The sequence below is a fragment of the Salvia hispanica genome, chromosome 4 (genome assembly GCF_023119035.1).
Source record: "Salvia hispanica cultivar TCC Black 2014 chromosome 4, UniMelb_Shisp_WGS_1.0, whole genome shotgun sequence".
Taxonomy (NCBI): domain Eukaryota; kingdom Viridiplantae; phylum Streptophyta; class Magnoliopsida; order Lamiales; family Lamiaceae; genus Salvia; species Salvia hispanica.
The window spans coordinates 49,585,949-49,613,819 of NC_062968.1; the positions used below are offsets into that span (position 1 = coordinate 49,585,949).

At 37.5% G+C, this 27,871-nt stretch overlaps 4 protein-coding genes across 6 annotated transcripts; 1 reads left to right on the forward strand and 3 right to left on the reverse strand.

Annotated features, from left to right (window-relative positions):
• The first annotated feature begins 2,143 nt into the window (after positions 1-2,143).
• On the forward strand, positions 2,144-3,426 carry LOC125221306 (dof zinc finger protein DOF5.4-like). Its single transcript, XM_048123428.1, has 2 exons — positions 2,144-2,310; positions 2,847-3,426. Exons 1-2 carry the CDS (start codon positions 2,144-2,146, stop codon positions 3,424-3,426), a joined length of 747 nt encoding a protein of 248 aa, XP_047979385.1.
• Positions 3,427-4,172: 746 nt separating this feature from the next.
• On the reverse strand, positions 4,173-8,986 carry LOC125223646 (outer envelope protein 61-like). The gene is made up of 11 exons (XM_048126890.1): positions 8,744-8,986; positions 8,205-8,435; positions 7,526-7,582; positions 7,302-7,430; positions 6,868-6,945; positions 6,686-6,756; positions 6,473-6,522; positions 6,185-6,380; positions 5,194-5,872; positions 4,592-4,735; positions 4,173-4,422 (listed from the first exon to the last, which is right to left on the reverse strand). The coding sequence occupies exons 1-11, from the start codon at positions 8,837-8,839 to the stop codon at positions 4,276-4,278; spliced, it is 1,878 nt and encodes a 625-aa protein (XP_047982847.1). The 5' UTR covers positions 8,840-8,986; the 3' UTR covers positions 4,173-4,275.
• Positions 8,987-10,989: 2,003 nt separating this feature from the next.
• LOC125223647 (protein CHLORORESPIRATORY REDUCTION 42, chloroplastic) lies at positions 10,990-12,492 on the reverse strand. Of its 2 annotated transcripts, XM_048126892.1 has the most exons (3): positions 11,676-12,492; positions 11,466-11,515; positions 10,990-11,185 (listed from the first exon to the last, which is right to left on the reverse strand). In XM_048126892.1, exons 1-3 carry the CDS (start codon positions 11,864-11,866, stop codon positions 11,166-11,168), a joined length of 261 nt encoding a protein of 86 aa, XP_047982849.1. In that variant the 5' UTR covers positions 11,867-12,492; the 3' UTR covers positions 10,990-11,165. The 2 variants fall into 2 exon arrangements, with proteins under 2 accessions (XP_047982849.1, XP_047982848.1); XM_048126891.1 differs by having other exon boundaries at positions 10,990-11,515; positions 11,676-12,447.
• A 781-nt stretch (positions 12,493-13,273) lies between these two features.
• On the reverse strand, positions 13,274-27,499 carry LOC125223645 (ubiquitin C-terminal hydrolase 13-like). 2 transcript variants are annotated; one of them, XM_048126889.1, is made up of 32 exons: positions 27,318-27,499; positions 26,931-27,048; positions 26,181-26,325; positions 25,932-26,089; positions 25,098-25,363; positions 24,775-24,993; positions 24,581-24,689; positions 24,365-24,480; positions 24,066-24,164; positions 22,540-22,649; positions 21,726-21,800; positions 21,180-21,258; positions 20,915-21,064; positions 20,734-20,814; positions 20,526-20,645; positions 19,374-19,496; positions 19,095-19,172; positions 18,921-19,009; positions 18,671-18,779; positions 18,215-18,283; positions 18,012-18,122; positions 16,900-16,955; positions 16,605-16,782; positions 16,423-16,524; positions 16,235-16,306; positions 16,018-16,083; positions 15,188-15,253; positions 14,878-14,964; positions 14,641-14,754; positions 14,430-14,504; positions 14,189-14,275; positions 13,274-13,832 (listed from the first exon to the last, which is right to left on the reverse strand). In XM_048126889.1, the coding sequence occupies exons 1-32, from the start codon at positions 27,348-27,350 to the stop codon at positions 13,791-13,793; spliced, it is 3,402 nt and encodes a 1,133-aa protein (XP_047982846.1). In that variant the 5' UTR covers positions 27,351-27,499; the 3' UTR covers positions 13,274-13,790. The 2 variants fall into 2 exon arrangements, with proteins under 2 accessions (XP_047982846.1, XP_047982843.1); XM_048126886.1 differs by having other exon boundaries at positions 14,641-14,757.
• Between the last annotated feature and the right edge of the window lie 372 nt (positions 27,500-27,871).

A 27,871-nucleotide genomic window follows, 5' to 3' on the forward strand; every position in this document is an offset into this window, starting at 1 on the left:
CTTGGTCTAACCGGGTACCATCGACGGTTTATTGCGCACTACGCTATGATTGCAGCGCCATTGACTGACTTACTAAAGAAGGACTCCTTCGTGTGGACAGATGCGGCAACAGCGGCGTTTAACGTGTTGAAAACTGCGATGACAACTGCCCCTGTCCTTCGGCTGCCGGATTTTTCTCTTCCTTTCTGTATTGAGACGGATGCTTTGGAGACGGGTATTGGGGCGGTTCTGCTGCAGTCAGACCACCCTCTTGCTTTTTTTAGCAAGAAATTGGGCCCACGACGTAAGGTGGCTTCTACATATCATAAGGAATTATATGCAATTGTAGAGGCGGTCCAAAAATGGCGTCAGTACCTCCTAGGTCGGGAATTTATCATCCGAACGGACCAGAAGAGCTTGAAAGAGTTATTGCAGCAGGTGGTACAGACACCGGACCAACATTTGTATGTCCGCAAGCTCATGGGGTTTTAATTCAAGATAGAGTATAAGCGTGGCATCACTAACAAGGCCGCGGATGCGCTTTCTCGAAAAGAGGCGGGCGATGCCCTGCCTGATCCAGTCGAGAGGGACGGTGCGGGCGACGTCGAGGCGGAGTCGCGAGAGGTTGCGTCGCTGCTGGCGTTGGCGGCGAGACCCGTACCGCGGGTGTTGGACAAGATTCGGCAGGAGACAGCGACTTTTCCCGCGCTGGTGGAGTTGACTCGTAAGATCCAAGCTGGCGAGGCCCCCCGCCACTTATCGTTGGTGGACGGTCTTATTTACTTCAATAGAAGGATTCTAGTGGATGCGAGTTCGGGGGCGAAGCGAGAATTGTTACGCGAACATCATTGCACTCCGATGGCGGGTCACCCGGGCCATGAACGTACATTCCGCTTACTTGCTGCAGCTTTCTTTTGGCCAAAGATGCGCAAGGATGTGAAGATTTTTGTGGATGAGTGCGTGGTGTACCAGTCTACCAAGTATTCGACGCAGAAGCCGACAGGGTTGTTGCAACCACTACCCGTTCCTTCGCAGGTTTGGGAGGATGTGTCCATGGACTTTATTACAGGGTTACCGCAGTCTCGTGGTTATACGACGATAATGGTGGTCGTGGATAGGCTTTCAAAATACGCCCACTTTGCACCGTTACCTACGCGATTTGACGCTCTTCGGGTTGCTCAGTTATTCGTCAACACGGTGGTGCGCCTTCATGGGTTTCCTAAGATTCTTATCTCTGATCGAGACTCGGTATTTTTTAATGCAATTTGGGAAGAAATAATGCGGCTGAGCGGTACGAAGCTCCACTTTACCACGGCTTACCACCCGCAATCGGATGGGCAAACGGAGGTGCGCAACCGGGGATTGGAGCAGTATCTACGGGCTTTTACGGCCGATAAACCCTCCAAGTGGGCGAATTTCTTGCCTTGGGCGGAGTTGGCCCTGAATTGTTTCCATCATGCTGCTTTGGGCACCTCACCGTTTCGTGCTTTGTATGGCAGAGAGCCCCCCTTGTTGGTGGCCGCGCCCCCTTCGGCCCAGACCCCGCCCAAGGTCGCAGAAATGATTCGTGAACGGGGTGACATGCTCATTGAGCTGCGTCGAAATCTGGAACGGGCTCGCACAAGCATGGCCGCGACGGCTAATAGGCATCGTCGACATGTGGAGTTTGACGTAGGCGACTTGGTTTGGTTGAAATTACAACCCTATCGTCAACATTCAGTGGCGAGGCCTTTATCGGCTAAGTTGAGTAGGCGTTTTTATGGTCCCTTTGAGGTCTTGGCGCGGATTGGCCCGGTGGCCTATCGTTTACGACTGCCAGAGGGGAGCCGCATTCACGGCGTGTTCCATGTTAGCTTATTGAAGGAGTTCGTGGCAGGCGATGGTCCGCCGGAGGGAGTGAAGTTACCGGAACAGTTTGTGGGAGATCGTCCGATTGTTTCGCCGGAAGTCATTTTGGATTCTAAGGTGGTATGGCACGATGGGAAGCCAACGAAACACATCCTGGTACGTTGGTCAGATGGGTTGGGGTCGGCTACTTGGGAGCCGGCTGACCCCATTATGGAGAGATTTCCGGACCTCTTCCTTGAGGACAAGGAAGCTTCTAACGGGGGGGGAGTTGTTACGAACACCGGCGGAGGCTGAGAACACAAGCGTGGAGGAAGACATGGCAGAGCGCGAGGCAATGGAGGAAGAGGCGGTGAAACCTGATGCGAGCGACGGCGCGGAGGAGCCGGATAAGGCATGTGCGCCGGCGGGCAGAGAGTTGAGGCCGAGGAAGAATCTTAAACCGCCGGAGATGTACCGTGACTTTGCCCCCAAAGTAGAAGAGAAGTCTTTTTGCAATTATTTCCTTGTTTATTATTTTTCCTTATTTTGCTAAACTATTTTTATTTTCCTTTTTGAGTCGGGCGAAATTATGAGCCCCGTTCGGGTTTTCTTTGTTGGTTCTTTCCCGAATAGATTAGGTAAGTCGAACCAACCCTAGGGTCTTTAGTCTATAAATAGGCCTATTTCATTAACTTTGATTTTATGAATGAAATATTTTGCCCAAACTATCATGCAATTCGCTCATCAAACCTTTCGCTGCCGACGGGAACTCCCGCGCCAGCTCTTTAATTTTCGCCGCCGCGCTCTTCGAGCCGCCGGCAACTGTTTTTTTTGCTCGGAAGATAGTTAATCGGAGCCGTTACGGAGTACGTCTGTAACAGAATTGTAATGGCACATCCAAACCCAATAAACAAATAATTATTCTTGAGATTATTTACTCGCAAGCATTGTTAAATTGTGAGCAGAGAATCTCGATAGTATCAAGAATTGTAAAAAACTAAAGATAGGATTTTTAAGTGGGTATTCGAAAAGTAAAAAAGAAAACCTGGGAATGGGAAATCCTATTATTGGATTCACGTTGGAGAAGCTCGCATCGGAGAAGAAATCGGCGGCGGAGGGAGGTTTATCGGCGTCGGAGATAGGCGGATGCGGCCGCACAATCACCAGGTCGTCAAGTGCCCTCGCTGCGACTCGCTCAACACCAAATTCTGCTACTACAACCTCTCGCAGCCGCGCCACTTCTGCAAGAGCTGCCGCCGCTACTGGACCAAAGGCGGCGTCCTCCGCAATGTCCCCATCGGCGGCGGCTCCCACAAAACCAAGCACTCCAAGCCTAAAACCAATGCCGCCTCCTCCTCCTCCGCCGCCGCCGCCGCCGCCGAAGACGCAGAGGAAAAATCCACCGCGCAGAGCTCCAGCCTCACCACCTCCGCCGCCGCAGTCGCAACCGCAACCGCTCCTCCTACATCCTCCGCCGCGGAACCGATCCACACCACGCCGGATTCCGCCGTGATGTACAATTTCGCCGACGTGAGCTTCTCCAACGTGAATCCAATCGCAAACCCTAGCCTCGATCAGCAGCCGGCGGCGGCGGAACATATCTTCGCGGCGGCGGAGTAAAAAATATTTTAAATTCTAATTTTCTAATTTTATAAGAATATTTATAATAATAGTTAGTGAATTAATTAAGGAGTAAAAAATTAGAATTAAAATGTTAATTTTGGTCAAAATCGGGATTAAACTCGTTGACTGTTAGTTTCTAACGGAAATGTTGACGGGGGACCAAAATGATCAAATTTCCATATGTGCAGAACCAAAAAATCCAAAAAATAATGTTTAGGACCAATAAAATATAAAATGACCATATGTTCAGGACCAATTTTGGCCTTTACTCTTTAAAATATTACTAATATATTAATATACACAATCTATTCCTAACGACGCATGCATCTATTAAAATAAAGTTAGCAAATAAAAAAAACTTTCAACATAAAACACTAACCAGAATGAAGGTTGGAAATAAACACATTATTATTTTTATTAATCCCAAACAACTGATCATAATTCATAACATTTCACGAATTAATTAAATTGATTTGTGACAACAATGTGAAGCAATATGATTTCTCTTGTTAATTTTTTAAGTTGTGAGACGAACGACATTTTTATTCAAATCTCATGGATTTACTATCCGACACCAGACCAAATATTGGTAATATGCATTTTTTACCGTGGATTCCAGCAGTCATTTGAATAGGTATATATATAGTTTAATCATTTCCTCCATAAAAATGAATACGTTAATGTTATAGAATCCTTACCTAAACCTCACCAAACTAATACCAAGAGTTCAAGAACAAAAAGCATATCATCAACTAATCGGACATATATTTATCAGTATAATTAAAATTCCAGTTGAGTTATGAGTCCCTCTGTTTAGGGATCTCCGTTACATATAGTAGCATCCATCTACTTGCCAACCAACCCAAACCAATGAAGAACGACTGCTAAAAGGAGCATAAATATGGCCAACAACAATCCAGATCCTCCCAGGAAAAACTTCTTTGTCTTCTTTGCACCTTCTACGCCGCTTTGAATCCTACCCGCCCATTTCATCTGCACTCATTGTCATTCAGAATCAGTAACGAAACAAACAACTCATTACCCACACAAAACCCCTCTCAGCTAATTTTTTTTCCATTTGAGAATATGATCCTAAATGACAAACTGATAGCACTCAGGTTAACAGAAACTATGTCAAAGAAACATAGTGGGTGGTGCATACCATAGTGTCCAAAGTATCAGGAGACAAAGATGACATAGCCTGCTGAGCTTTCTCTGCATCTTCGCGTGAAAGTTTGAACCCAAATTGCTCGCTAATGTTAGCCATCGTGTCCGTGCTCATATTTTTCATCATTGATGAGAACATCTGCATAATATTATCACAAATACAATTGAGAACACATTTTCTACAATGGACAAAAGAAATGAGACAGGAATACACGAGTTTGGGGGCTTCATTCCATTCTAATTAGAGCTATATACTAGTTTTCCATAAAGCATATAAGTATTTCATATTTCAACAATGAGGCTAAGAACAGTCAAATATACTATCAAATTCTATTGCATATGTAAAACCAGACACACTGCCCAACATAATGTAACTGGCCATACTATAAGCTTTACTACAAACAATTATATTAAAGTCAAACTGGAACAATGAGTAATTGAAGTATAATCCAATCATATCATAATTTCATATTTTTACAATATAAAAAACCAATAGGATCTATCACATTTATACCACTCTCATGTGATAAACACTGAACAGAGGATTGAGAGAAGTGGCAGATAAAGCAGAAAATGCAAAAGGATGATGTGGGAAACCTGTCGCATAGCTGGATCCTTCAATTGGTTTCTCATTTGCTCTTGTAGATCACCACCCGAATTTAGGAAGCCCGACTCTGAAGAACTTGAATTAAGATGTCGGGAGGAACTACTTTCGCCAGCATCACTGCCATTTAATTTTAGATTATCTCGGGTTTTAAATTCATCTGATCTTAATCCATTGCTTGCAGTTGATGATGGTCGCTCCTGACCTCTCATGGATGAAGCCATCTCAAACATTTTTTGGCACTCATCAGGCGGCATCTTATTAATCATATCAGTTGCCATCTTGAGCATGTCTGGTGTCAAGTTTGGTGGAACTGATCCAGGGAAACCTGCTGACGGTGATGAAGCTGCCTCGTTCCCCTTTAAAGATGAAGCCATCTCAAACATCTTTTGAAGGTCTTCAGGCGGCGTTTTAGCCATAAGGTCAGTTGCAGTCTTGAGCATGTCAGGTGATAGATCTGGTGGAGTTGGTCCAGGAGTGAAACTACCACCATTTTTCTGTCCTTGGAAGGAGGAAGCCAACTGGAACATTTTATTGAGTTCTTCAGGTGACATCTTGCCTATGACATCAGTGGCAGTCTTTATCATATCAGGAGAAACACCTTCAACTTCTCCACCATTCATAGCAGACAATATCTCAGGATCAGTTTGAGAAATGAAATTCTGGAAGGATCTACAATAAAATAAAAAAAGAAAAAAAGAAAAGCTTATTTAACTTGGCAGTTAGCAATAGATAATACAAGCTCTGACACTGACAAGCCACATTCAGGGAAGCATAAATTTCAATACTGTTAAAAGCTCAAGCAATAAAATGAATACATAAAAAATTTTAATGCAAAAGAAGACAACTAATTAGTATTACTACCCTAACAGCATGGATCCCATAAGAAAATATTAGAAGCTAATGAAATTTTAGCTTCGCATTGTGGCAATCTTTTACAACTTGCACAAGAAAACGGCAAAAAGGGATTGACTGCAATGAAACCTGATAGATTCCGGGTCATCTTTTAAAGCCTTCAAATAATCATTATTAGATGACTGAGGTTCCACAATGCTAGCAGATCGACTAGATTTAGACTGAGTGGTTCCTTCTTGTGATAAAAACGAAGATTCTGATGTCAAATTCTCGCAGTTGTCAGACAATACTGTGGCTTCTTCAGTCATATCTTCAATAACCACCCCTAACGTCAAATGATAAATAGCACATAAATCCATATTATTCCCAGGAGTATCAATCAAAACACGAAAACTGATGTACAAGCAAGCAGCATACCTCTTGAATGAGTTCTGCCTCCTTCTTTATTCAATCTTTCCTCAGCTTCCCTACGTATATTTGGTATCAAAGAACATCAGTCAATAAAACCAATAAAGACAGCCATAAAGGTGCGAATCCTGGCCAAATGCAGGATGGGAAAAGCAGCCTCCATGGAAGCTGGATAATACTATCAAACAACAAGAGAACTTAGGGAACAGATAGATACAGTACCTTAAGCTATCTGCAATAGTTTCATCCCCAAGAGATACTTCATGTGCTTTAGTCAAGTCAGACACAGCTTCCTGAAAACATTCAATGTATATAAAGATAAGAGAGGGCATAATCAACAGTGAATAAATTATCAAGCTTACAATACATAATACTCATCAAAGAAATTCGAAACAGTTACTCACTCCTAGTTTTCCCAATTCCTTGTATGCTTGACCCCTTCGGTAGAGAGCTTTAGGGTTCATTGCATCATAAGCCAAAACCTGCAGTACAGCAAAGTTATCATACTAGCTACTCTTCATTGGTTACTCCAGGCCGTCAATGCAGAAGTTCACATAACTGTAGTGTAACTGTTTCTTCGAAATAAAATACTCCATAAAACTATGTTTAATTTGACAAGATCTTTACCAGAAGAGTACTCATCACAGATATGTTTAGCATTGTAGGCCCTAGAGCTAGAAAGTTGGAACTCACCAAGAGGTGAAATAATAATGATAAGCATATATAGATTAACAAGAAAATAAAATAGTTGGTAAGCTTTATTGATTGAGTTGAAGAACACACTTTGAAAGATAAAAATGTTTCTTCATTCAACACAAATAGAAGAATCTATCCTTACCTCTGTACCTTCTCCAATACACTCTTCATACTGCTTGGTTTTCAAGTAACATGACATCATATTAAGAGAGCATGCTAAAAGGAGATTCCTGTCCTTTGAAGTAGGAATATCTTTAAGATTTTTCTTTGCCTAATATCACCCAGAAAAAAAATGAGATTAAAATTTCCAGCCCCAAAAAGGAACACCAGTGCAGCTCAAAGATAACATGCACAAAATGAACTTACACGCATATATTTCTCCAGTGCCAATGTGTACTTTCCCTGACTATGAAGTTCATTACCCTGAAATTAGATAAACGAAATAAGTGCAACAAAAACTCCAATAAAGATCAACTAATTGGATTGCTATTTTTAAGTATTATTCTCATTCTCCAGTTTACTAATTACTAGTATTCCAGATACGCATATTTAACTAAGCATAGGTGCATGCAACATTCTAGGAGGCACTATAGATCCAACCAAACAACAAGATTAGCACATATCAACTCGGGCAAGAATATGAGGATTGTTTTTTTTTTGTTCTACCAGCTAAATTGACTTATGCCTCGGATCTATCCTGTATGATGCCTTGCAGTTGCAAGACAGTAATTTGACTTAAAAAATATATGGCCAGTCCTCAACCAAAGATGTGTTACAAGAGTACGTAATTAAACAACAGAGTTCTCAAAACTAGAATATTCAAAAGTAAAGCTAAGGTTATTAAGGAGCATGACCCATAAGCCCTGATTGAGTGATGGCTTGCTTGATTTGAAGAAATCATTTCGCCAATCATTCAGCAATTGAAATACTAGCAAGTAGCAACAACCCAAAAGTTAGCTAGTTTGTACTCAAAATGTCACTTGTGCATAGTACAAGTACAATAGGAACATGTGTGAAAAATAACAACTCAAGACATGTTCTCTACCTGCTTCTTCAGCATCTCGGCACCATTAATTTCATAAGACACGTGTGCATCCATACGCGCACGCATAGCAGCTAACTCTTCAGGTGAAGCATTTGCCATCTTCTCACCAATCTCAGCCATGTCCTCCGGACGAGTGTGTTTCAACTGCTCAGCAGCATGCTTGAAATCTTCAGTATTCAAATTTTGCATGCCTTGAGTTGCCATCCTCATTAAATCTGGATTGGACATCATCTGCAACAGTCATTGGTTAAATTAGCCCGGAATAGGAGCACATAAATCCAGTCAACTTGTCTAAACTCTAAACTATGTGCTACACATGAAGACCACAAAGCGATAACTACAAATCCACCCTAACCTACAAATAATTAAAAGAAAAAGTAATTCAGCCACGAAATGTTTTACAAGATAGCAATCTCTGCAAGGAATCCACATGATCAACCAGGTTAATTTCACACAAAGACACTTGCGGTATTCCTGATACAATCCAAAGATCATATTGACACTACAGCAACACAAAATGGAGTAGCTGGCACAAGTACCTGCTGCTGAATCCGAGCCAACTCAGCAGGAGACATCCGGCTCATCTGCTCCTGAGCCATCCTTATCAATTCGGGATCCATCATTCCGTTCAACATTCTTCCTAAAACCGAAATTCGATTAATTACGCAATTGAAGAGAAACAAGTGGTCGGATTTCGGGGCGCTTTGATTTGTTTGGGTATCAAATCAAAACGTGAAGCATAACAACAAAGAGTTTGTAAGGTTGATCGGTTTGGTTTTTATTAATATGAATACATACACCAGAGTGTCTCCAATGTACAATTAGAATTACGAGTTAACGTACATTTTGTAAATTTTAAATTTGTATTCTCTCTCCTCCTTATTTTAGTTCAAACATTTCTAATTTGTCATCATAGCGTTATTTTATAAATAAAGTAGAGAAAATAAGGCAAGAGAAACATAAAGTGAAAGTGATGCTTCCATATTTAAAAATGTGTCACTTAAAATACAACTTTTCAAAACGAAAAATGCATAAAGTGAGACGGAAAGAGTAAGACATGTGATAGTCAGATTTTAAAATATATATGTCCCTAAATTTTGATATAATATTGGTAAAAACACTTTTTCATTTTTAAGATTTTTTTTTTCTTCCAAATATTCTCTAGCCTTTAAGCAATATTTTAATCTAATCATAATTTGAGAGACTATCACCATTTTCTTTTCTGATTTTTTTTAAATTAACTCCTCTATTAAGGAGGAAATTACAAATAAACTTCTAAGAAAGGAGGAAATTATAACTAATGTCTATAGGTCTCGAACTCAGCACCTCATACATTGATGTCTAAGTTTCTTGCCGCTAGGACAAAGGCTCTGGACCATTTCCTTTTTTGAATTTGCAGTCACTAGGGTTGTCAAAATGGATATTGGATGCCCGATATCCAAACCTGAAATATCGGTAATTGAATACCCGATACCCAATTTTTCGGGTTTTAGGATCGGGTTCGAGTATATATTTATAAACCCAATGGTATTAGATTTTCAATATTTTTCGGATTTTTTATATGTAATTTTCAGATTTTATATACTCTTTTTTGCAGTTTAGGATTTATTTGATCAGATCGGATTTCTTAGTTTGGATTTTGAATTTTCTGACAATTTGGATCGGATTTATTTATCATAAATTTTGAATTTTCGGATGAAATCGAATTTGAAAAAGAATCTAATTTGAAATCTAAATGCATATCTTAAGGATGACCGGCACTACAATTTCAAGGGAAGGGTTAATTTTTTTACAATATAATTTTACCATTTTAGTACATCCCCACTAAATTAGCTCATTTTCTAATTTTAAATACATTTTCACCACATATTGATGAGATAGGTCTCATTATTCATTAATATAATTTCAATTACATTTTCCTTGATCTATTATACTTTAACAATTCTGCGTTACAATTCATGCTGTACTAAAAGTCTCTATTTTTTGGGACAAAAGGAGTATGTGTTGTAGCAGTAGTTTGATTTCTTTTATTTTTGGGACAAAGGGTGCGTGAAAGTGGCACATTTACTCTTTTCTTTACTTTTCTAATAGGCACTTCCAATTCAGCCGAATCTTTAACGTCATACCTATCGACCATCAACAAACCAAGATATCTACTTCTTCCCCCACATGCCCGCCATCCCCGTGCAGTCATTGGACGAAATCCAATTTTCATATACTTGTGTTGCCTACTGTACAGAGGAAACAAGGCGGATCTTCAAAGTTTATGTCGTTATTTTGGAAGATCCAATCGTAAGAAATAACTAGAAGGCAAAGTCTTTTTAGGATAGAGAGTTGTCGAGGCATATCCTTGGATTCAGGCTCATTTCGAACAACATAGTTACAAAATTCATAAGTTTTGCGTCATCTACAACAAGAAAAATGATATAGATTGTGGCTCGCGCGAACCAGATAAGTTGAAATTAACCTTGAAAGTCTATCACACCGAAAACAAGAAGTCTTTCAGAGTTCATAATGAATTTCCTAATTATTTATAATAGTAATTTTTTAGTATTTTTTACTAGTATTAACCCAGATTTAAAAAAATGGCGTCTCATTTAAATTTGTTAACAAAAAAATTGTAGTACTCTGTTTTCAGTACATAAATATAGTGTGTTTGCCTGGACAGTAACAAATTTAATTTAAATTGATGGAATACGAAAAATTATGCAAACTAGTTCAAAATTAGATGACACACGTACCATATAAACAACTAAGCTAATATAAGTATAAACTACACAGAATATCCAATCAAATGAACGCACAATTAATATTCATGGATATCCATTCACTTATAAAAAACATGTTTATTACTAATTGTGCTACAAATCGATGGATAATGAATACGATAGGAATTGGCACTTCTTTTGGGTTATAGCATATTCTCCTTTTCTTGTTTTTCTTGCTCCTCTTTGTACATCATTATGTCACATTTCCACTGACTGAGGCATCCACAAAGAATTGTCATAAAGCATATAATGTGATCATTTTCTATTCGTTAATGGAGTATCTCAATCTTGGCATAATCACCTACAGATGATATGAACATATTGCATATATATTCGCTTATTAAATGATTAGCTAAAACGTGAGAATTTGTTACACTATTCTAAAGCCATCAACTCCAAAAACTTTGTATATAAAGGAAAATATGTAGAGAAATTAGATGTTAATCATCGAGTTCCAAAGGCTTGAAATATTTCCCATCTATGAGATAAGTACCAATACTCAGTCGTACTGCCCACACATCCATAGGCTTCCTCGAGACAATCCTGTTAATCATCAATTTATATTGCCAAAAGTTAGAGAAATCAAATAAATTCTCATATTTTTCATCAATTGAATTTCATTTGGTTTACGAAGAAAATACCAATTGAAAAAAAAAGAAACAATTAATTAGAGAAATATGAAGTGAGAAAAGATGGGACGGACCTGCCGACGTCACCGGGATTGACTAAGCCGGCGTTGGCGCGCAAGCAAGGAACAGAAGAAGCAGTTTTGAGCAGCTTTGGAGCCTCAATCACTATTATGGGAGACCCTACCTCTAGTTTTCTCGATTCGCATTTCACTACATGCCTTCTCCTTGCTGGAATGACGGAACACAGATGCAATATCATTGCCATGGATTTGGAATCTGATTATGTTTTTTTGTGCTTCTTACACCCTACTATATCTACTTTTGTGCTTCTCCAGTACAATCACTTATATTTGGATAAGATAAGTGATCTAAATATTAACAAAATAACAGCGTGTAAAATCTTAGAATCACCGTATATACCAAAATTAGTACTACTTGTAAAAGATCCCATCATATTTGAGTGGTGCGATTTCTCTTGTTGACTAATTTAAGACATCTACCTCGCCTGTTTGTTAGCTATCCTCATTTAGTTCCATATAGTAAAATAAAATCAATTAAACATTAGCGGCAGTATCATTACATTTCATGACACACAAGTGGAATACTTTTGACACATGACCAATGCGTATACATTCATTTATTCACACAAATGTTGAAGCAAAGAGTTCAACTATGCAACTGATGCTTGTATATATCAAGAGCTAGCTACCTCCACCTTCCTTCTCCGACACTAAGCATATGTTGTCTTTCTTCAGCTGACTAACTTTATTGATAATTTGCGATTAATTAGTATATTATGGCTTATTAGTGGTCAGTGGCAGATTTTTTAACTAATTATATTAATTTTTAATTGCTTAAGTCATATTTAAACTTATTTGACAATGAACATCGAATCAATCGTGTCGACAATGATGATCACAAAGTATGAACACATTCCACAAACCTACAAAATTGAAGGATATACACATTCCACAAACCCAGAAAGTCGACTTCCAAACCCAGAAAAATCACAGATCAGGAAGATGGATGAACAACAAACCCAAATATGTGTAAGCATATAAAGAAGCTCAAATATAGAACATATATCATCATTGACTTGCATCAACTTCACACAAAGAGGTTCATCTAGAATATAGGATCCAACGATTCCAACCCCTTTTCACCACAACCGTCGGGCGCCACCAATATCGTCGGGTTGTGAACGACAACGGTCATGGAATGAACATTTAGGCAGGTGCGGACGATGGCAGCCATGGCATGAGGCCGCAACTGCTAGGAGTGGAAGAGGGAGTTGGGGGGTTACGAGCGTGTGCTCGAGAAATGGGAGTGGAATAGTGTGTGGGTGGATTAGGGTGGGATTAGAAGAAAGAGTACAAGGGCAACTTGGAAATTTTGGTCAAACAGTATGCAATAACAACGACCAAAAATAAATAAATATTGAAGATACATTTTATAGATATAGATTAATCATTTGAAGTTACCATAATATAACAATATATTCAGATTATGCATTGGATTTCAAGCAAATGCAATAAACTCATAATGTTACTTGTTACTTGACCATGTGATCTAATACCAGAAAAGCGCACACACCCAACAGTATTATTCATTTCAATTTTGCCAGTGCTAAAGTTAAATAAAAATAAGAAATAACAATTGTCACTCTGAAATCTAGTTCAAGGTTGTTGATTCTGCTCCATTTCTCTACTAGTTTTTATACATGACCCCACTTTTTTGTTCACAAGCAGAAATCCTGTACAGCTTATAAATAAAACCAAAACCTTGGCTACCTTTTCTACAGCACTAGCATACACAGGCCAAAATTTCGATCTAAAAAACCTATGATTCGAAAAAACTTACTAATCATAGCTCGTCTTAGGTCACCTTGGAGCCTGGAGAAAGTGAATAATGGAGCCATGGTAAATTCAGACAATAACCAAGTATCCAGCTGGAAATCTCGTATAGAGTAACATCTGACGAAGAGCTTGGCAGCACTGATTTTTTGAGAATATAAGATGTGAAATGCATTTCTGACTCAATCTGTGGTTTCTGATGAGGACAAGGCAGCAATGAAATTTAAAAATCTAAAATGTATTTCTGACTTAATATGTGGTTAAGAGGTGTTCTCCGAATTCTTTGCATGAAAGGTGAAAGACTCGGCCACTCCACACTCCTATTCCACTGCCCTCTTAATTGTATATCTTCACAGCCTTCTCGAAAGGTGGACGGTACTGAAAAAGATTTGGTAACAGCAGATTTTAGTGCAACCTATTCAGAGCATCCAAGGACAAGAAGTACACGATGGCAACTTCAATTTATGAATACATTCATAAGAAAAATAGGCCAAGATATTTAGGATGACAAAAAGAAAAGAAAAAAGCCATGAATATTAAAACGGAGGGAGTAATAAATACTTGGTTGAGATTATTTATACACAACTTGGAAGGGATTGTGGCTTTCGAAAGTGTGTATATACGTAGTCATATATTGATTATAATTTGTTAATCTGAGAGTAAGAATCTAACATGTCAAAGGAATTGAATGAGAATTGGCTTAGAAGAAGCAAACAAGTGCTGATTCAGAATACCTGATTAGCTGCAAGAGGCCTTTTTGGGGTATTATCTATGTGTTCTAGCCCAAGATACTGCTCCCAAGCAATATACATGCTGCTTGTCTGCCAGCCCGAGATTCATACGAAGCAATAAGATGTTAATTCATCTAAACAATATAATTCCAGTGGATGCACAACAGATAAAGAAGAGAAGTTTTTTTCTTTTCTTTTCAGATGTGTGTGTGTGTGTGTGTGAGAGAGAGAGAGAGGGAGAGACCTGGAATCGAGTAAACAAAATTTCTGAATCCTCTAGGTACTCAGTTTGACCTTGTGAAACAAAAGCAAATTTCCACTGGCAAAAAGAAAACGGGACATGAGCAGAAATTAGAGGTTATAACAACCGAGGGGAATATGCTAGCAACACATATCTAGGGTTAGAATCACTTAAACTATTAATGGAATTAGATCTGACTTCTGAGGCATACAACCTTAGAGAACTCCTCATCTGATACACATAACTTTTTCTGAACACGAATCTTGAGATCAGCTAAAATCTCGTCTGCGTGAATGACCAATAAAAAGGGCTCACCAAAATTCTGAATCTTCTGCCACAAACAAAGTGCAATATTGTGATAACAAATAAAAACCAAGAAGTGCATCTTATTGAGCCATTACCCAAGTATGTGATGGCTCAACCACAAGATAAGGATAAATCAAAATGTTACCACTTGGTTCTGACTTTCTTCATTCATAAAGTGATAAACATGAATCAAGCAATCATGACGACCAAGATGTTTCTCTTCTTCAAGTATCTGCAGAAATAAGGGAAACTGTTAAAAGAGAGAGAATGACATAATTTAGTTACGCGCCTGCAGGGGCTAAAAATTGCAAGCACTTACACAGGCAAATGCTACTGAACATGAAATTTGGTGAACATGAGCCTTAAAGCACTTTACACAGATGAGCATGTAATGCACCCACCCATCAAACACATACACATACACACACACACACGGAGAAAGAGAGTGGAAGAACCTCTTCAGCTCGTAAAGTCCAATAGTTGTCATTTATGCTCTCTATCTTTTCCCCTGAAGAAAATATCTGAAAAGAAATCCCTACAATATTATTATCTAAATACATCAAGATATTATGTTAACAGTACTAACAAATCAAAAGCAACTTCATGATCTTTTATTTCCCTTCACCTCGATGATGCAAATGAGAAACAAACAAAAAAAAAACTTACCAGAAGCAAGTATCGCTCATTACTACCTAAAATATACTGCTAGAAAGCATCAACACTCGTCTTCCATAGTCCATCAGGCAGCCTATGTCAGATAATTCAGATCACACCCAGCGACAGGCATGCTATAGGTAAAAATCTGACCCAAACTAACATATTAATCTGATTGTTTCAAAGCCCCCAACGTTCACTTTTCATCTCAGTCACCCACCAGATTAATGTCACTCACATAATTCCCTGCTACTTTCCAATTTATAAGGAGCTTTTAGCAAAATATACTTGATCAATGCATCCTCACCATGTTGTCTCAACCCACGACTACAGAAATTTCATTTAGCTGGAAGCAATATAGCATGATAATTGCAATTTTTTCTCCAATTATATACATGCTATGCTCGTCAACTTCTAAGAATCCCTTTGATGGCCATAGCATTGAGCGACTCATCAGTTGAGTTCAACATCCAAACCTTGTGTGAAATATGAACATGGTTCTCAAATTTTAAGTAAAGACAAACTAGTTATTAGGTCGTAACTTGATAATACATTTCTACAGTCTTCGTCATTAATATAATCAATGAGAACAAAGAGTAAAATATAAATGGTGGAGATAAGATCTCCAGACCTTGTAGATCTTGTGGGTGAATACTTCCAGTAGTCTGAGTTCTGCATTGGGACGAGACAGCTGAACCTGCATAACAATCAGAAGAAGCAATATTAATCAAAGAAGCACCAAAAAACAAATTATCCTATACATATGAAGAAATATATTCTAGAATTGAAATATGTATCCTAGTGAAATGTTGATACAATGAATCAACATTATCGGTCCAATAGTTTACCTTCATCCTGAGTTCATCAAGCAAATCAGCCACAGTGCTATCCTTAGGCAGTCTAACATTGTGAATTTCCACCTGGAAATCAGAAAGAGTAGGAGAATAATGATTTTGTCAAACATAAATCAAAGGGATTGATGTGTATGCCAACTTGCCAAGCACAACAAATTTACTAAAACTAGAATATGACTTACTTCGCTGTTTGTCCCATGACGGAAAGCCACTCTGAGCGTTCTTAAGCCTTGCAATTCTGGCAGAGGCATATCCAGGACTTCATAGTACAATATATCAGAAGTCTGACCAAAATAATAACTATTCAATATTTCAGATAGTAAACATGTCAACTCAGACTCTTTAACGTTAAATAATAGCTTACCTGATTGTGATGCAGTAACATATCTAGCAGATTATCTACTCCTCTATACTTTATAGGATGAGGTTTTGGTTGTTGAGTGTATGAATTGCATGACGTAAGTCTAAGTTTAGAAGGATCATCTACTCCAAGTTGGCGAGCCAATTTCTCTACAACTTCATCATATGTGTCAAGCTTTGACCTTCATTTATTATAGATATATATTTATCAGAATGCAACAAATACACAGATTAATGTGATCAACTAATATAAAGACGACGTATTGAGTTCAAAATTTTTTGACAAATTTCGCACTTACAGTTGTAAACAAAATTCATCATCTTTAGGCTTTTCTAGGGACCGAAAATGAATAACCTGCAAAACATCCAAAATAAAATATGAAAATGATTTCATATTCAGATATCTACAGTATTATGAGTTTAGTTTGTTCAATGTCACCATCAGAAACTTCCTATCTTCCTTTCTAGAGTCCTAGACATGCAAGGTTCACAAAGGAAACTATTGCTAAAGAATTGGTATGTTGTTTACGAGTCCAAATTATTTTTCAAAACAGCAACTGAGAGTTGAGACAAATATTTATTAACAGAAAACAGAAAGTATACTCGAGAGAATGGAGGCAAGTAGTGCAAGGAAGTCTTGGCTCACATGCTTGCTCCCAATGCTATTAGTTCTACTACGCAGAACCCTTAGTTTCTTTTATGCTTTACAAGACATTTAATGGCTTAGAAGTTACTACCAACGTCCACCAAAATTTGTCCCACTTTGACCCGGCATGGGTTTTAAGAAATGTAATGGAAAGTGAGTTGAAAAAGTTAGTGGATTGTGGGTCCTACTTCTATATATTAATTTTATAATAAAATGTGAGTAGAAATGAGTTAGTGGAATATGAGGTCCACTACCAAAAATGGTAAAAGTGAAATGGACAAATTTTGGGGGACGGACGGAAATGGGAAAATGGGACAAATTTTGGTGGACGGAGGTAGTAGAACATAATAAAACACTCTTTTCATTCTCATCAGTGGTAACCTCCTTTTCTTTTTGCTCTCTTTTTTTCTTTTATGCCAGAGCATCTCAGCAGTCCGTACCAATAATATTGATTTGTAGTTAAAGCTTAAGATGACTAATGGCAGTCACATACTCAAATGTATCTTTATAAATTTCAGAGTAGCTGTTACAAAAGAGGGGCCCTTAAAGACAAACAAGAGTAAAAAACTTTTTTTAAAGAGTTCGGATCAAGCCTGAACTATGAGCCCTTCATGCCAAAAAGATTTTCAGAATCTCAACAAGATAAACAGGAGTGCATGGACAGAAAGAGCATAACACTTGTAAATACATAAAACAGTAATTTCACATAAGAAATATGAAAAATCGATACTAAATGAAATTCATTAAATACTAAATGAAAAGTACTTGGAGATTATGGCGGTACTCAAAGAATGACCGAACATCTGGGCAACGAAGTTTCTGGAGAGCTTCACTTGGAAGGGACTTCTGAATGCAAACTATGTCCCCATCCTCAAGCTGTAGTTGAAGACAAAGCAAATGATACCACCATTTTTTTTTCACATACGGCATAACACACATTATTAAGAAAAACATATGCAAAACAATACCTGGCTAGACCTAAAAGTGAGTATCTTCTGGATATGTTCACACATCACATTAGGATCAAATTTTATTTCCTGATAACCAGAAACAGAACAGATTAATACCAATGAGTTGACACTGCCAAACAGTGTAACCAACCCCACCCCCCCAAAAAAATGAAATTACTGCCGTAAGTACTTGAGCAACCAGGAAAGGAAGGGAAATGAAGAAATGTAATGACCATTCCAAATAGAAGACAACTCATATCCGACTCCCCTATATCTATTTTGGGAGTAAGAAATCAAAGATAGGTACAATGGACCCTTCTTTAACTACTTGATGTAAAGCTGAGAATAGAACAGCCAGCTCATTACAAGAACGGGGAAAGGGACAGAATGGTGTGGTTACGGGGAAAAACAAGAATATAAAATTAAGAAGAATATGTATGGTTCAAAATTACTTCTGATATTTAAGCAACAAACCTCATAAAGCTCAATATCTTCCTCAGGAGCATAGCCAGCCATCTCATTTAGTCTAGTCAAGATATCTACCGGCTTCCCAAAGCTCTTCACAAAAAGTCTACCAACATATCTGGCATATAAAACGGATAAAAATCAATGACAAAGAATTGCTTCTCGTTTTCATCTCTAGGTGATGTCTAACTATTTGGTCCTACAGATATGTTCTACATAAAAACATAACAAAACAAAGGAATGCGAACTAGAATAATACCTAAGCTCTTCCTTTTCTGGATCATAAAGCTTGAAGAATAACAAAATGTCATCTTTTGCCTTATTAGGGAGAGGGATAGGCAGGGAGTCCTGATTGATATCATAGAAGGTTATTAGCAATTTAGCGTTATTTATGAAGGAGAGCTTACTTTCTCACAACAAAAAGTTCCATTACCGGCCCACGTTCTAGCTCTAAGAATAGCCTCAACTCTGCATTCTGAGCTTTATTAGACATATCCCTCAGATACCCAACCTACATCCATGTGAAGAATTGTAACACAACAAATCTCAAAACAGTCGAATTCGTATAGGAAAGTACTGATATACTTAATAGTACTAAATATAAACTGATAGCATATGAAGACCAATGAGTTGGTCAAAAAAACTGTTGACTATAAAGGTACAAGACATTCATAAGTGGTCACTTTTATAGGAAAAAAAAAAATTTGCTTACAGTCTGTGCTTCCTCAGACTGTGTCAATGGACGGTTAGGACGATAAGTGTGATTTTGCCGTTTTGCCCACAGCCAGAAGCGTTGTAATTGCACAGGTATACCAAATTTATTTGCAACCTCTTCCTGGGGAATAAGATCAGTTGATGTTAATAATAACTACAGCTTCAACAACTGAATGTTGTAAAAATTAATATGTGAGATGGCTTAGCCTGGAACGACTTTATGTATTTCATAAAAAATTATAGAAAGTGTATGCTCATAAGAACAGACTGAATTTGAAATTTAAGATATGTAACATGTTGATTTGTAAATCGGCTTAAAGCATCAAACTGACTTATACCCATCTGATTCATTTTCCTTCTCTTGATTAATATTTCTAGCCAAACGTCTTAAGCTGAAATCGGATCACTTATTTATGGCAAACAAAAAAATCAAACTTGCAATGTAGTATTATAGAAATACAAGTATGATTTTCAAATCATATTTGATGTGATTTTAATTCCACTTGAACTGCTATGGTTATAGAATCTCAAATTGGACATTTTAAGTCACAAGTCACAACTATGTTTTCCATCTAAAGTTAAACTTATGGATGGTTGGCCCACATTTATGTCTAATCTTTTACATATTTCCTAGATGCAGGAAGAGCCCTCTTTCTTTATTTGAATTATTTTTTAAGTATGTTTCACAAATAAGCAGCCTGCCTGCATCATCCCAAATTTCCAATGACTAGTTAGCACACTTCAGAGTAAACATTGCATAGTTGCTGCTTGCCAACAACATTTCACCAATACCAGTTGATCTTTAAGCAGACTAGGGTGCCGATGACACATTGCAACCACACTGAAAGTTTTACGCGGATGTTTATTTAGCATAACAAGTAAGAGGAAATATTGATAATCTTAGGACAATCTACCCTCTCTTTAGGTATATGCACATATCCATAATAATATTGAAGAGAGGACGGTTCTGGCTTCCACACTCTATGATAAGTTCCCAACTGTGCAAATAGAAATGCATTCATCCAGATAATCTAGCTCCACATCAAAAGGTGGATTTCTCATGCACTAGTATCTACTTCTAGTGAAGAGATACAGCAGCTAAAGTATTACAGAAATAATTGTAGTGAAACATTTAGTCATGTTTACATACCTTAAAAACATTAAATGGCATCAGCTTCTGGACACGGAAGCTCCTAACTTTATCATGATCGACTAAATCAAAAAAAACGTTTCTTCCAATCTGCCAAACAAAATCTTCATCACATACTACCTGGAAGCATCACGCCACATTCTTATTAGTTGCAAGCCCCTACATTAGAAAGGTCATTCAACTAAAACATGCTTCTTAAATTACTTACCTTTACAATAGTGTAAAGATGTGCTTCGGCTTTTTCTTTCTTCTTTTGTTCTTTTTCTTCTTGTTCTCTCTTCAGCCTCTCCTAGTTGACAGCTCAAACTCTAGTCAGGCCACATATAGTAGGTAAAAGTAAAGACTGTTACCTTTAAGAAATATGAAAATATGCTGATATCAGAACTAACCCTAAGATGCTCGGCAATATCCTTCTCATCGACATGACACATGATTTTATCCTTGTCACTTTCACGTATATACACCAGCATATAAGCATTTGAGTGTTTGGTGAACTTGAAGGGAGTATTATTGATTCCCTGGTTTGTCTGCATCAGGTGCTGAAAAGATGAATGAAGAAAGGAAATTGTTATCACTAAACCAGAGAAGACTGTTAGCACTGCACAACCAAAGCAGTTTATATATTTCACCGAAGAATGACATCACAAAACCTACTTCTTCTTCACCGCCATACAGCTCATCTAATGCCTTCTTCATATCTTCTTTTGTCACTCGTTCATCATCAAACTTATACCTGAGAGATAATTACGATTATTTGCTGTTTGAGATTTATAACAAATACATTTGTAATCTTTCTGTAAAAAGCCCATGATATACACAATCTTCATGATTCAGCCAAGGAAGGGGTTTCTGAAATTTTTTGATGACAGTGGTGTAAGAAAACCACAGTGAGGGATGCTGACTGCATAATTTTTTCAAAGGGACTAACTCTCCAGAGATTTAACGATCACAACTATATTTTTGATTACGTAAAGAGAATTGACAAGAAAATGAGGCAAAAAAAATATCCATCCAATCAACAAAAAAGACTCATTATTGCAAATGTAATTCCTAAACTCAGACCAATTCCCAACCAATAGAATACACGAGCTTAATGATGTATCATAATCAACAGGACTCGCTGAAAGCTGAAAAACCATAAGAATAGTACTACTTTATGCTGCAAACATTAAAAAACAAGTTTTAGAATGGACTGCATACCACTGGCTGGAAAGAGTAGGCTGTATAAAGGCATAATAGTGACCACCGTGCACACCACCACTATGGACCAAAACACTGCAAATAATATAATTTGAACCAATGAAAAGATATAGCATACAATTTTGTGATATATATGCGTTATAATGCTAACTTTTCTTAAATTGCGAACTTGCTAACACATCAACGCAATGTATTAAAAATGTCAACACGATCAAAATGTCAACACAACTGTGTTGACATTTTAAATATCAATGTCAAAACAGTGCATTAAAATATCAACTAAGTTTATGTTGACATTTCATTATCCGTGTGTTGACATTTTTAATTCCTTGCGTTGATGAGCTAGCAGAGTTAGCAACTTAAGAAAGTTAGCAACGGATCACACCTCTATATATATATATATATATATATAGATGGATTTAGAAAGACTACCATTAAGTGACACAGAAACATAGGTTTTCATATCAACTTGGGCATTTACAAAAAAAAATTATCAAAGTAAACCTTGTTCAGCATTTACTATTCACAATCTGGGAAAATATATATAATTTACAAACTTGTTTGTGAAGCATCAACATAATTCTATGAACCAAAAGGCAAAAAACAACCGTTCAAAAAGTATAATTTTACAGTTAAAAATGGAAAATGTCTCTGCGAGAACGGAAAGTAAAAAAATCTTGCTTTTTTCACACAAGGTATAGGTGTTGAAGTAAAACCCAAGAAATACTATTACCTAGCCAAATCAGTTGAGTAAGTGGTAATTTTTCTCACTATAAAGCTGGGAACATAATGATAGAAAATCTCCTCATCTGACCTGTGAAGTGTATAGAGGTTACGTACTCTTCTATCAGCATCAGGTGACAAGTACTTTCCATTATCTCTATCAAGATCAAGTTGAAGAGGAAACTCATAGTGATCATTTATCTGTGTCACCGAAATCAAGAAATTAGGCTATCCACTTTTAGGGCAATATAAAGTGCAAAGAGTACAAAGTACAAATACACCAGAAATCACAGCTAAATCAGCTAGCTAAAAGAATCATATACAACAATGAAACGGCAGGGGCAAAACTCGAGACTGAAGTTTTGAGAGTTGAGACTTAAGAGAATTTGGTTGGCAAATGGCTTCATCAACACACTCACTCATTCCTTTCCTTCACATGTCCGGCTAGACAACAAGAATCAGCTCCTGAATTCCTATTGCCTAGGGTACTTCCATTGTTCAAATTATGGTTTTTGACTGAACTTCCATATCTAACGCTTTCAAAATTTAAATGTTATGACTGAACATCCTTTTTTTTGCAATTCGAATCACTGGCATTATTTCAATACACAATAACCAAACGTTAGAGATTGATTCCTACTGATTAAAAGAGAATATCTCATGGAACCTTTCCATACTTTGTTTCTATTGGTATAACTACTTTCGTAAATCGCTCCTTGTCTTGTTTCCATAATCCATAGTTATTTATGCATTGATTAATTATGAAATTCATTTTTTCTCTCTCTTTGCATTCTCTTCATTAGTTGTGTTTTTCTTTTTTCTTAATTTTCTATCTTTTAACACCACCAATACCCCAGAAACACCATCTTTAATATATGGTCCTTACATAGCAAGTTATACTTGGTCACCGAATTATACCCATTTACTCAATTTGCAAGAAGTTCATGGTTTGCGTTGCAATTTCTGAGACATTTCACATTTTCTAGTCTTTTCTACATCTTTTTGGAGGAGAACAAATATGTCTTATAATGCAACTTAACTAAATTAGTGCAGCTTAATAGAAAGAAGCCATTACAGGAATTCTTCACTAGCTCTTGTTCTACATGTAAGTATATAACCATATTCAAAAGGGAGTTACCTCTTCTGGTGACTGTGTATTGCATGTGGAAACTCTTCATTTTATGAGCAAAGGTTTATTTATAACCATACATTTGTCGTGCTCAATAATTAAACAGCTACGAGGAACCCTGATTAGGCACCATTGTTAAGTCTACCTAGAGGGGACAAGTCTTGGAATTCATGGATTCTCCACGATGCGACTAAAAACCCAAATTAGTTACACCAATTATAGAGTGGCTGTTCATATCATTTCTGTATCCAAATTCCAAGAGTGCTAACACAGCAATTATTAAGCTAATTGGTAGTGACTAATTCTGCTCAACCTTAGAACTATCAGTTATGCCTTATGTAAGTTGTAATGCCTAGGCTCTATGGATTTGGCATCGAAAAAGTTCATTCCAACCTTGTCTACCTCTAGTACTGTATGTGCCAAAAGAATAGTGAATCAGGAAAGCTCTTGATGGAATAGAATATATTACGTTTTCTATAACTGCTCACCTTTACCATAACATCACGCACAAAGTCGTATTCAAACCGCTTTAAGTGAAGCTGGAGAACTGGGGGAAAGTCAATGAATAGCACTCCTTTCTTAGCATCCTGAAATAAGTAGAGAATATTAGCTTAAGAAGGTCAATTACCGAAAAAAAAAATCTTCTTTTAGGACAATATGATCATAAAAGAAACAGGAAAACAAGACTGCTGAACTGTACAATGACAAGAAATGCATTGCTCATATATCATGGAGTATGATTCATATCCAACATTTGTCAAATCCAGTTAAGTGTTAACATGAGCACCTGCAAACCATGCTGTTCAGCATGGTACTTGTTATCTCCATCTAGATGTTCAACCGTAACATATTTGTCAAAAGAAGCATAGACATCATCACAGCCTTTGACATCAAGCTGAAGATCTGTGACATGAAGGAGGAAAGACGCGTTCTTACTTCTTACAATGAAGCATAGAAACAGCAGTAAAGTAAAATCAACAGTAAATCTGATCATGCTAAGTACCATAGAATGACTCTTTTCTACTGGATTTGTAATCTACATTTATGCACTCGATGTAGTTCATATGGTGCCCTTCAAATAACTGCTGTATGGCACCTTCCACAATGGTTCTCTAATGACAGTATCACAATTGTCAGTGGGTAACAGACTAACAGTATCCAAGTTCGGGAAAATTGAGATTAGTAGAAGCTAAGAACCTTCATTTTCTCTTCAAGCTTCTCGCAAAGAACTCTATTGAGTTCTTGTACATCATGTTGCAAGAAAGCATCATAGGTGTCCCATCCAAAGGATTTTGTCAACTCCTTTGTTGCAACACTATTATCGCTGTACTGTAGCTTGTAAAATAAACTCTGCAGAGCCAGAGGGATACTTGCAGATGGCATATCAATAACATTAGTAGGCATATGGTACACGACCTGAATTTACAAGCAAAGATGTGTGAGTAAGATCATGAAAGAATCAAAGAACCTTAATAAAGTAACTCAGATCCGACTACATAGCCCCTAATAAATATCCTAACCTTTCTGAAGAAAGGAATATGGTACAGAGTTTGGAGAAGAGAGTTCATATAGCAGGTAGCCCCTTGGTTTTTCAGTCCTACGAAACCAGTTTCTTTCTTCGAATCATATAGCCATGGATCCATAGCTTTGTACACCGCAACCTCAGCTTCAACTATACAGGTGTCATTGACAAGATAACCCCTGCTAGGATCATGAAGTTCACGAAGTGGCATAAAAGCTGTAAAGCCCCAATCATTTTCTCGCGCACTGAATTGATGTTGCGTTTCTGCATGATCATTAAAAAGGATTTGTTTACATTAACTAGCTTCATGCACCCCTTAGAACAGAAGATTGTCTCTAATTGAATGAAGCATCATTTCAGACCAATCATTGATTCATTTCCTGTTTACACTTGGCCAATGCACAGATAATTGAAAGAAACAGCAATGCAAATTTGATTTTTACTCAGTGAAGTTCTACATAGTAGTTAAATTCTGTACAAGTAGAAAGGGATTAGTAATGACTGGAGCTGCAAGAGATGTTAAGCAATACACATCATATTAAGAAATAAATATAATACTGCTTCCATATCTATGCCAAAATCGGGGATATCCAATAGTTATTGTCCTTGTCTAGGAATGTCAACAATATAAAAAGGTTTTAAAATATTACTGGAGGTAGTCAATTTTATGTACCTAATTACTCAATGAATGTTGCTCTATAGATAGATAGATTAATTCCTTAACCACTCTAAATAGTTTATGCTAAACCAAATGTTTAGCAAACAAGGTAATTTTGCTAAATAAATAAATAATGCAATGAGGTACTGAAATAATATATTGTCCCTTCATTACCCTTTCGGACTGAATACTTGCTATGGACTTGATTCACAATAGCCAAACTGAAATGGGCATATCGAGTCCATCCATAAGGTAAACCGGCAGAATCAGCAACATCCAGATACATGGATAATTGATCAGCATTGTTCCCCTTCGGAAAAATAAGAATCCGCCTAACAGGAATGATAAACTATTTGTTAGCATTACACACCAAAATGTTAATTACATCTACTGAAGCTCTTAATCTATAGAAAGAACAGTTACCATTTGTAATCACCGAGATCAAATATTCCAGAATAGAGCTTCTTAGTGGTTATCTTGGAAAAAAAATCGATCTTCCAAGTAAATTTTGCTGTGCGAGGATCCTCTGTTGGCTGGTTTTCCACATTATTTTCTGTTGCTTCTGGTGCTACAGCAAAGAGTGGACAATGAAATGAGAATATAGAACTACAGAAACAATGAAAGAAAAGTAAACGAGACAGTGTAATTCATGATGCAATGCATGCAGATGAAGTTTTATCATAGTACAACTAAAAGCATTTAGCTCCCTCTTTTTGCCCAGCTACTGCACGGAAGGAAAGCATGACAAACATACTCCTAAGGCCTCACACCATTAGCTTCTCAAACTACAATTGCCTTCTCAACGTGGGAGACACTACATGTACATAAAATAAACAAATACGGTGGGTTCCACGCAGCCAACTAACTGTTTACCATAAAAAATTTCGTGATGGATTTTAGAAATTTTATTGCACCAAGGAAGGTTCACATTTAAAGCAAGACTACAAGAACCCCCACCCCAAACCCTCCTCTCTGTTTCCGGAAGTTTATACAGAAAAGCAGACACAGAATGTATAACATTTAAGAAAAAACATTTTTCTTGCAAGCCATACAGAATGGCCACAATTAGGAAACAGACCAAAATCCCTATTACATCAACACATTTTAACCCACTCCAAAAAAATAAAACAAATATATTAGGGGGGAACACGTCTATCTACTTATTTGAGTTACCTTCCACTCCCATTGGCAGAGGCCCTTCCACTCCCATTGGCAGAGGCCCTTCCACTCCTATTGGCAGAGCCCCTTCCACCAAATCTGATCGAGGAACTAACATGTCCTCATCCTCTTGCTGCAACCGAAAGAAAGATTAAAGATTTAATACAAATGAAACAAAATACGCCGCATATGAAAACAACAGAGTAGCATACACCTCAAACACTTGATCGCCAACTAAACCTAAACAGAGGCCAATTGAATATCACTGGAGCTCGTTCTCTCACAGAAACAGACTAAAAACACACACACAAAGCACGCACGCACTGCGAATTGGCACCGTAAACAAACATGTAGGTTTATCCGAAACACTAGTTAATACAGGAGGTGCGCGGATTCACAAACCTCGTTCGGGGCGGGAGACGCTATGACAGTCATGTTGATTAGTCGAGTAGAAATTGAGGCAGAATTAAGCTAGGTTTGATTGAATTGGGTTAGATTCTGATAGGAATTTTGCAAATGTTTTCAGGTTTAGGAAATGGCAGCCTTGGTGCAAAGGGGGGAAAAGGTGGTGGGGAAAGGAAGGAATGATATCTGACGTGGACTATTAATGCTTGTTTCCTCTTTTTATTCGCATTTAAATTGATTTTAGTTTAATGCTGTAATTCTTCGCAAATATCGACTTCATTAAAGTGGGTCCACAGTGAAATCTATATTAACAACATTCAAATTTAATTACCTTGTGATGAAGTTCATGTTGTACGCCATCATATTTTCATGATTTTACTTTTTCACGACTTCAATGTGTGGGCGGGCCCAAATAGCCCAATAAAATTTATAAAGTTGAGCTGGAAATTTTTAACACAATAAATTACAATGTGATTAATCCCTAATTCGTTAGGATTAGATCCAAAAATCCAATAAAAATTCCATTATGCCTGCTCCTAATTCGATACTTT

Excerpts from the sequence above, each read along its gene's own strand:
- LOC125221306 (XM_048123428.1), top strand. The coding sequence starts at position 2,144 with ATGGCAGAGCGCGAGGCAATGGAGGAAGAGGCGGTGAAACCTGATGCG. Across the intron at positions 2,311-2,846 it reads GCCCCCAAAGTAGAAGAGAA|AAAACCTGGGAATGGGAAAT; the intron begins GTCTTTTTGCAA and ends AAAGTAAAAAAG.
- LOC125223646 (XM_048126890.1), bottom strand. The coding sequence starts at position 8,839 with ATGTTGAACGGAATGATGGATCCCGAATTGATAAGGATGGCTCAGGAG. Across the intron at positions 6,946-7,301 it reads GTATTGGAGAAGGTACAGAG|GTTTTGGCTTATGATGCAAT; the intron begins GTAAGGATAGAT and ends GCTGTACTGCAG. Across the intron at positions 4,423-4,591 it reads CTGATACTTTGGACACTATG|ATGAAATGGGCGGGTAGGAT; the intron begins GTATGCACCACC and ends CAATGAGTGCAG.
- LOC125223647 (XM_048126891.1), bottom strand. The coding sequence starts at position 11,866 with ATGGCAATGATATTGCATCTGTGTTCCGTCATTCCAGCAAGGAGAAGG. Across the intron at positions 11,516-11,675 it reads AATCCCGGTGACGTCGGCAG|GATTGTCTCGAGGAAGCCTA; the intron begins GTCCGTCCCATC and ends GATGATTAACAG.
- LOC125223645 (XM_048126886.1), bottom strand. The coding sequence starts at position 27,350 with ATGACTGTCATAGCGTCTCCCGCCCCGAACGAG. Across the intron at positions 22,650-24,065 it reads TGCGTGATGTTATGGTAAAG|ATAAATGATCACTATGAGTT; the intron begins GTGAGCAGTTAT and ends TCGGTGACACAG. Across the intron at positions 14,965-15,187 it reads GGACTTTACGAGCTGAAGAG|ATACTTGAAGAAGAGAAACA; the intron begins GTTCTTCCACTC and ends TTATTTCTGCAG.